This window comes from Amblyraja radiata, chromosome 7, assembly GCF_010909765.2.
Source record: "Amblyraja radiata isolate CabotCenter1 chromosome 7, sAmbRad1.1.pri, whole genome shotgun sequence".
In the NCBI taxonomy this organism is placed as follows: domain Eukaryota; kingdom Metazoa; phylum Chordata; class Chondrichthyes; order Rajiformes; family Rajidae; genus Amblyraja; species Amblyraja radiata.
In genome coordinates, this window is record NC_045962.1 from 37,684,177 (window position 1) to 37,694,013 (window position 9,837).

Sequence of the window (9,837 nt, forward strand, 5' to 3'; positions counted from 1 at the left end):
GGAACCAGGAGGGAGAGAAGATGAAATGGATGATGAAGGGTTGGATTGGGCAAAGTATGGGAAAGCAGACGAAAATGTGATGACCCAAGATTGAACAGATGGACAGTGCAAGGAAACAAGACAGGAGGCAAGGGTTTCCTGAAATTGGACAATTCAATGTTCATGTAATTAGGTTGTTGAGGAACCAAATAGAACACGAGGTGTTTCTACCTCTAGTTTACCCTAACATTGGAGAACACAGAGACAGGCAGGTTGGTGTAGGAATAAGAAGGAGAGTTGAAATAGCATGCAACCATTAGCTGTATACAGCCTTTGTGAACAAAGTGTGCAGGCACTCTAGAAACTGGTTATTTGGTCTATGCTTGATCATGCTGATGTGGAGAAGGCCACATGGGGAGTTGGATGAGATGCGTAGGAATCTTTGCCTCACTGCTGAGGACCGTTTAGTTCCCAGGATGGTGGCGGGAGAGGAAGGGCAAGAAATAAGTGTTGCACCTACTGTGGTTGCAGGGGAAAGTGCTAGGGGCCAGGGAGAGATAAGCAGATAAGGGAATCAGAGAGATTGGTCCCTACAGAAGGCAGAAAGGAGCGGGAAGAGGATGATGTAGTTAATAGTGGGACTCACTACAGATGGCTGAAAGGATGCAGAAGCTAATAGGGTGAAAGGCAAGGTCTAGGGGGAATACTCTCACCAAAAAGCGGTTGTTGTTTGAATTGAAATCTGATACAAGTGATTAAAATAAAATAATGGAGTCGGAGACTTACAGCATGGAAACAGACCCTTTAGCCCAAATTGGCCACATCGGTCAACATGGCCCATCCACATTAGTCCCTCCTGCCTGCCTTTGGCCCATATCCTGTATACCTGTCCTATCAATGTACCTGTCCAAATGTTTTTTAAACGTTGCGATAGTACCTGCCTCAACTACCTCATCCTCTGTTTTTTGTATTGTGTGAAAAACTTCCCACTCCGGTTCCTATTAAATCTTTCTACCCTCACCTTAAAAGTCTTCTGGTTTTTGATTCCCCAACTCTGGTCAATGACTCTGTGGATCTACCCGATCTGTTCCTCTCATGATTTTGTACACCTCTATAAAGATCACCCCTCATCCTCCTGCGCTTCAAGGAATAGAACCCAAACCTGCTCAACTTCTCCCAATATCAGGCCCTCGAGTCCTGGCAACATCCTCATAAATCTCTGCACCCTTTCCAATTTGACAACATCTTTCCTATAACATGGTGCCCAAAACTGAACACAATTCTCTAAATGTGGCTTCACCAATATATTCTACAATTGTAACATGACCTCCCAACTTTTATACTCAATACTCTTCCTGATAAACCTTGATGAAAATAAAAATGCAGAGATTTAAAGTAATCCAAGGAGAGCTAGATAACTGGGTGCAAAAATGATTTCATGCACAGAAGCAGACGATGGTGGTGGAAGAAGTTTGATTTCGGATTGAAGTCACCCAATTAGTGCTGTGCCCATTGCTATTTGTCATCTATGTCCACAATTTGGACAAGAATGTACAAGGCATGATTAGTAAATTTGTAGATTCAATTAAAATAGGTGGTATCGTAGAAGTGAAGATGGTTATCAGGAATTACAGAGGGATCACAATCAGCTGGGCCAGTGGGCTGAGAAATGGCTAATTGATTTAATTTAGATAAAAGTAAGTGCTGGGGTCAAGGAAAGAGAGCTCACGTTGCGGTCCTGTTTCCACCAGTCTTTTCACCACCATGCACAAGAAGCACAAGACAGACACCATTGTATACAGGTTTGATTTGATTTGATTTGATTTAATTTATTGTCATTGTCTTCAATGAAGAGACAACAAAATTATTTTTCCCTTACAGTCATACAAAAAAAATAAAAAAACACAAAATACAGAACACAGTAGTCCACAACACAAACATCCCCACAGTGGCTGCAAAGTTCCCCACTGTGAGGGAAGGAACCAAAGTCCAGTCAACCTCCTCGCCGATGTTCCCCAATGTTCACCCGTGGTCGGGGCCTCCCGAGCACTCCGTAGTCGCCGCCACGGGCATCCCGATGTTCATGCCATCTCGCCGGGATCCTCTCGTCGGCCACCTTCCACCAGAGTCCGCGGCTCCCGATGTCCACAGGCCGCGCTGGGCGGAGATTCACACTGGCAACCCCCGGCAAAGGGTCCCAGGACTCCGCGATGTTAAAGTCAGCGCCGCCCGCGTTGGGAGCTCTGCACCCACAGCTCCGCGATGTTGGAGCAGCGGCCCAGCACTCCAAGCGGCAATCCCAGGAAGGCCTCGCCCGCTCCACGATGTTTCCAGCGCCTCGCCGCCGCTGCTGAAGCTCTGGTCCGGTCCGGCAGGAAAGGCCGCGCCAATCCAGCTGGAAGGCCGCAAAGGAGGGAGCGAGGACGCGACTCGGATAATAGCCGCATCCTCGCCAGGAAGCGACTGAAGGACGGTTTCCCCCTTACCCTACCCGCTTCCCCCCCACATAAAATACTGAAAAACACTAAAAAACACTCTAAACATAACAAAATAAAAAAAAGACAGCCAGACCGTGGGCGGAGGCAGCTCGCAACAGCGCCACCGGATGACCAGGTGCCGAGAAGTGTGCTCAGCTCTGGCTGAACAACTTCTAATCTTGTGTGTGGACTTGATAAAAAAAAAGAATGCAAGCGCTACAGTTTTGGAACACAAACTTGGGCAGGACCTCCAGTGAACAATAGGACCTAAAGTAGTGTGTGGAGCAGATAGATAGAGGAATAAAAGTACATAGTTTCTGAAAGGGGAGTCACAGGTAGACAAAGTGGTTAAGAAGGCTTTTGGCACTTCAGTCAGGGAAGTCTTCAGTCAGGGAATGGAGTGTAGAAGTTGGGACATTGTGTTGCAGTTGTACAAGACATTGGTGAGGCCGGATTATTGGTGCTCCACTCCCTTTCCTGCTGGACATATACAGGAAGAGATGTATCAGCAGAGCCATCTCTATCATCAAAGACCCCTACCACCCATCGCATCACATATTCTCCATCCTGCCATCTGGGAAGAGGTACAGGAGCATTAGCTGCAAAACCAGCAGGATGCTCCTCAGCTTCTTCCTGCAGGCTATAAGACTGATAAACGGACTTTGCCCCCTGCCAAAGTATCGCGCACCAACCATAAACCTGGACACACTGCAGCAGAGCCACTGTCGTGCCGCTGCCGATCGGAACGCCTGTTGATCTTTAGTAGAGAGTAGAGTGTTTAATTTGTTCATGATATATGTATTTTTATTTCTATTTATTTTTTACTGCACACTGAATGGACACTGGTTGAGCAACGTTTTTTTGTTTCCTCTGGGTATGTGAGTACTCAGGAAAATGACAATAAAGATATACTATACTACTACTACTACAGAGTATTGTGTTCAGTTTTGGTCACACAACTATTGGATAGATGCTATTAAACTCGAAAGAATACAGTGAAGATTTACAAGCATGTTGCCAAGACTCGAGGGCTGAGGCGTGGAGAGGTTGTGCAGACTGGGACTTTATTCCCTGGAACGCAGGAGGCTAAAGAGTAATCATGTAGAGGTGACAGAATCATGAGGGGAATAGATAGGGTGAAGGCAAAGAGCCTTTTTCTCAGTGTAGGAGAATCAAAAACTAGAAGACATAGGTTTAAGGTGAGAGAAGAAAGACTTAACAGGAATAGAGGGGCAACTTTTTCACACAGAAGGTGGTGGGTGTATGGTCGAGCTGCCAGAGGAAATAGTTGAGGCAGGTACGATAACAACAATTAAAAAGACATTTGGACAGGTACATGGATACAAAAAGTTTCAAGAGATATGGGCCAAACGCAGGGAAATGGGACAAGCTTAGACGGGACATCTTGGCGGCACAGGCAAGTTATGCCAAAGAGCCGCTCTCTGTGCTTTATGAATCTATTATTAAGAATTAGAGGAGCCAAGGTTGTTTTTAAAATTACAACACAAACCACCATTTAATGTGGCAAGAAACTGCAGATGCTGGAATCTTGAGCAAAATCTTAACTGGTTAGCACGCAACAAAAGCTTTACGCTATACCACAATACACATGACATTAAACAAAACTAAACTAACAGTTTCATAGAATCTTAGAGCTACACAGGACAGAAACAGACCTTTAGGCTCACCTTGGTAATGCCAACCAAGTAGGTGTATTGGGCTAGTCCCTTTTGTTTCTAATATCTATCCAAATAGTTGTTAAAAGTTGTCATTGCATTTTTACTTCATAATTATATTATTTTGCTTCCTCTGGCCGATGCTGTATTCTCTCTTGGTGAAAAGAGGACTGTCTTAACCCTCCCCCCCGCCATCACCTTAAGCATGTTCTTTAGTTTTAAAAATCTAACCTTAGAAAAAAAGAAGTGAGCATTCACTTTACTTTTACACCTCATGATCTTGTATACCTCCATAAAATCATCTTCTACACTCTAAGAGCCCCATCCTATCCAAACTCTCCCTATAACTCAAGCTCATACGCCTTGGAACCATTCTGGTTATTCTCTTCTGCATATTTTCCAGCTTACTGACATCCTTCCTATGGTTGTATGACCAGAACAGCACACAGTACATCAAGTGCAGTCCCACCAAGGACTTGTACAGCTGTATCATGATGTCCCAACATTTATACTCGATACCCTTCCCAAAGAAAGGCAAGCGCTTTCTTCACCACACTATCCTCATTTTTTTGGGAACCATGAACCCGCATCTCCCAGATCTCCCTGTTCTGCAACACCCATTTGGGCTCTATCATTTACAGTACAAGTCCTTCCCTGGTTTGACCCAAATTGCAACAGCTCATATTGTCAGAATTAAATTCCATTTGCCACTCGTTCGCCCACTTTCCCAATTGACCTAGATCCTGTTGTCAACTTAGATCCTATTGTCAACTTCGATCCTATTGTCAACTTCGATCCTATTGTCAACTCCTTCCATACCATCCACCATTCCACCAATTTTGGCAATATCAGCATGTCGAAGGAGCTAATTATCAACTTCAGGAAGTGTGGTGGAGTACGTGTTCCAATCAGCATTAATGGTGCACGATTGAAAATGATTGAGTGCTTCTAGTTCCTTGTTGTTGATATTACAAACGATATCTCATCAACCAACCACATGGAAGTGACAGCCAAAAAGGCACATCAATGCCTCTACTTGCTGAGGAAATTAGACATATCTCTGATGTCTCTTACAAACTTCTGCATATGCAACATAAAAAACACTGTTGTTCTGTTCGGATGGAACTTGCAGCGAACCCATTGACTGGGGATCCTCGCCTCATGCCAACGGCGCATGCGCTGCTGGCAGCCGGACTGCCATCCATGGCGCATGCGTGGCGGCGGCGGCTCCGGGGCCGGGCAGCCCGGTCGCTCACCGCTCTGTGTTTAGCGGCGAGGTTGCAGACTGAAGCCGGCTCAGCGCTGCTGCCAGGCTCGGCAAATGCAATGTGTTCCAGACATTGCCTTCCTTTCAGAATGGAAACACAAAGCAAAACCCGCGGATTAAATCACCCTTTCCCCCATCCCACTCTGATATTAGCGAGAATGGATTTCCACCCAATTGCGTATTTATTGCATGATTTGACGTCTCTCAGAGAAAAGGCGAGTTTAAAATGCAGCGAGGAAAGTCGATTACTTTCTGTTATTACTCCCAAGTCGGCTATGGATGAAGTAACCCCTGTGATGACAGTAGTTTATTCGCAATATTTTTTTAACTGCAAATTAAGTATAGTTACCTTAATGCTGTACATTCTGATTCCTGATTTTTCCAAACTCCAGACTGGCCGCTGTACAAGGTTGCATGTTGTACTGCCATGCTTAATAGATTTCAACAAGTTGCACGCTCTTAATATCTTGCTCATTATCGGACTTGGGATTCAAACGATTCGATTCAATCGCGTGTGAAATTTACTTTATTGGCGTTAAAAGTTCTTTCTGCACCACCCCGTGCAGAACTCAGCCACGGTCAGGCTGACTGACTCCCAATGACTGAAGTTAGGATCCGGCCTCTTTTGTACTATTGTGTATGGTGACCGGGCGGCCTCGCTGACGTGAAAAGTTGACCAGCAGCGACCTCGTGTCGTTGGGTTATTTCACTTTACTTCGATCTGGGGGTTCTCCTGTCAACAGATGCAATCGTATCAGCTGTGGAGCTGCGGATTCCTTCATACATTCGGCACAGGTTGAGATATCTGCACCGTATTTCTCCTAATCAAGCAGCGCTTTTAATAGCAAGTTTACTCTACCTGTGGAGATTTCCATTGGAAATATGAAACCGTTGTTGACCTGCTATAGTACGTAAATAAATCCATACCATATGAACACAGTGAAACAGAACCGACAGCGTGATTGCAAAGTCTTTCCAAAGCTCCAGAAAATAATTAACGTTATTCCGATGTTTTTTTCCTTGAGTCCTTTGTAAGAGCAAATATGCGCACACAGTAAAGTTGAAGTAATAAAAGTCGGAGAGGGGGCGTGGTGTGGCTGGGCGGCATCTTTTGAAAGTTAACTTTTATATCCCAGAGTGATTTTTTTTAATAGATTAAAATCTTACTAACTTTAGAAAAAGGAACATTCCAAAGGTTTTAATTATCAGTTATTTCACTACAATTGTGACAAATCTCCAATCTTATTATATCGGTATACATTACCATGGGCCATTCAGCCTAGCTAGTCCATGCCAGCTTTTAATGGTGTGGAGATCCTCCTTATCATATTTTACAGAAACCCCGTAACCTATTTCCTCACACATGTCTATCAACTCCATTTAAATTCTTTTTTTTTTGCTGTTAATCTGCATCAAAGTCCACTTTACAGTCGCCAATGACCCATCAGGCTGTCTTTGGGATGATGGAGGAAACCGGTCCACCCAGAGGAAACATATGTAATCACAGGGAAAAAACTGCAAACTCCACACAGACAGCACAGTAGGTCAGTATCGAACCTAGTTCGCTGGAACCATGTGGCCACAACTGCCAACTGTGTCTCATTGACCTGTATTTTACTGTGTTTACATGTTCCTTTGATTGATTTTGTGTACCTTGTGTGTTAAGACTGTTGGCAGACCGATTTCCCTCTGGGGATGAATAAAGTTCAATCGTATTGTATCATTCTCCCCCTCTCCCAACTGCCCGTGTTAACCTGACAGTGTGGAACATGTTCCCTTTCTGGGTCGAAAAATCTCAAATGACTTGTCCTGGACCCTGCACATAAATGGATATGAAGAATGCGCGGCTCCAATTTTTTTAGAAGTTTAAACAGATTCAGCATGGACACGGATAGTAAGGGTTTAGAGGGATATAGGGGCCAAATGTCAGCAGGTGGATCAAGTGTAGATGGGGCATCTTGGTCAGCATGGGCAAGTTGGGTTGAAGAGTCTGTTTCTGTGTTATATGACTATTTGTCCAAATGCTCCAGTAAACGTAGACAGATGTACTGTAGAACGTTTGTGTAGGAGGTACTGCAAATGCTGGTTTATACCAAAGATAAACACAAAATGCAGGAGTAACTCAGTGGGACAGGCAGCATCTCTGGAGAGAAGGAATGGGTGATGTTTCGGGTCAAGATCCTTCTTCAGTCACCCATTCCTCTACAGAGATGCTGCCTGTCCCAGTGAGTTACTCCAGCAATGTGCGTTTATCTACTGTAGAAAGTATCCTGATTGTTATTTACAAGATTAAATCCATCCAAATTGAGATTTTATCATTTTTGTTTGAATTGCACTTTAGTTCCTGTGGTGTACACTGGTCCTTAAGTGAGCTAGCAAAATCTTCTTCTCTACTGTTATCAACAGTTCGGAATGGACTTCAGCATGAATTTCCTATCTTCCTGTCTACCTTGTTGTGGTCCTTGCATTTTTTAATCTACACTCTTTCTGTAGCTGTAACTCTACATATATACACTCTTTGTTTTCTCCTTTGCACTACCTGTTGCAATATGCATGGTGTTATGTTCCTGGAGAGTACATAAAGCAAATATTTTCACTATATTTTGTTACACAGGACAATAATTAAACAAAACCAATACCAAGGACAATATACCTCTGGTATATGGTAAGAAAAGGGCAAGTAGGTGGCTTGGCAGACCCCTCAATGGCCTGCTGCCTGGACTCATGAATGGTCGCTCAGGTCAGGCCTAGGAGCATCCTGACCATCCAGCTATTTACAATATATATTAAAATCGGCCACCTTCTGCACCGTGCCGAAAGATTAAGTGCATGGAGCTAAAGTGAAAAAAGAAAATAAGCAGCCACGTAAGGTATTTAAACATAAATACAGACATAGGGAACATACTATCTGGGACTTCTGTACAACACTCTCTACTCAAGATCGTGGCCTGGATAAATCAGTAAATCCGGTTGAGTGGGGGTTAGCTTTATAGACAATAGACAATAGGTGCAGGAGTAGGCCATTCGGCCCTTCAAGCCAGCACCACCATTCAATGTGATCATGGCTGATCATCCCCAATCAGTACCCCGTTCCTGCCTTCTCCCAAATCAGTACCCCGTTCCTGCCTCTGCTATCTTTAAGAGCCCTATCTAGCTCTCTCTTGAAAGTATCCAGAGAACCGGCCTCCACCGCCCCCTGAGGCAGAGAATTCCACAGACTCACAACTCTCTGTGAGAAAAGGTGTTTCCTCGTCTCTGTTCTAAATGGCTTACCCCTTATTCTTAAACTGTGGCCCTGGTTCTGGACTCCCCCAACATCGGGAACATGTTTCCTGCCTCTAGCGTGTCCAAGCCCTTAACAATCTTATATGTTTCAATGAGATCCTCTCTCATCCTTCTAAACTCCAGAGTGTACAAGCCCAGCTGCTCCATTCTCTCAGCATATGACAGTCCCGCCATCCTGGGAATTAACCTTGTAAACCTACGCTGCACTCCCTCAATAGCAAGAATGTCATCTAAATCATTGATGTACATTGTAAATAGCTGCGGTCCCAGCACTGAACCTTGCGGTACCCGACTAGTCACTGCCTGCTATTCTGAAAGGCACTCGTTAATCCCTACTCTTTGTTTCCTGTCTGCCAACCAATTTTCTATCCATGTCAGCACTCTACCCCCAATACCATGTGCCCTAATTTTGCCCACTAATCTCCTACGTGGGACCTTATCAAATGCTTTCTGAAAGTCTAGGTACACCACATCCACTTTAGTTTAGTTTAGAGATACAGCATGGAAACGACCTTTCGGCCCTTCGAATCAACCATCATCCTGCACACTAACACTATCCTACACATATTAGGGTCCTTGAGTCTGAAATATAGTTTATTATTAGGGATAATTTTCTATTTTACAGAAACCAATTAACCTACAACCTGCACATCTTTGAAATGTTGTACCTATGTTGTAGGTGCCAGCTGTAAAATGTTGTTTGAAACCCCACAAATCCAATGTCAATTGCACGAAAATCATGCTTCTTCATCAAAATATTTCAAATCCCTTTAGTCACATTCAGCACCTCATCTACAACCCTTAAAATGTATTCCCTCCACTACTGGTGCACAGTGTACCATCTATAAAATGTACTCCTGTTGCTTGTTTAGGTTATTCTGAAAGCACCCAAATCCACAAAATCTACCACCAAGAAAGCATTGGTGTTTTTTTGTCTTTAACAAATCCATGTGAGTTCTCATTTATCAACCGATGCCACCATTTTCCAGAAGCTTCCTCACTCTCTTTCACTCCTCAGTCATTTTTTGGTCAGATTTTTTGCAATTCTCCAATCCCTTGCTAGGAAGGGTCGGGCGTTGAATTTTCAGAGGGAGAAGTTCTCTAATCGTAATTCCCTGGAATGTATAGATTTCACGTTCAAGTTGACATTTAT

General features: G+C 44.0%; 1 protein-coding gene across 1 annotated transcript in view; it reads right to left on the reverse strand.

Moving 5' to 3' along the window:
- The window catches only part of cps1 (carbamoyl-phosphate synthase 1), a 164,164-nt gene extending 158,078 nt beyond the window's left edge, over positions 1 to 6,086 (reverse strand). Inside the window, exon 1 of the mRNA XM_033024205.1 lies at positions 5,749 to 6,086. Coding sequence (XP_032880096.1) covers positions 5,749 to 5,874 — 126 coding nt within the window. The 5' untranslated portion in view covers positions 5,875 to 6,086. The remainder of the gene's footprint in view (positions 1 to 5,748) is intronic.
- Between the last annotated feature and the right edge of the window lie 3,751 nt (positions 6,087 to 9,837).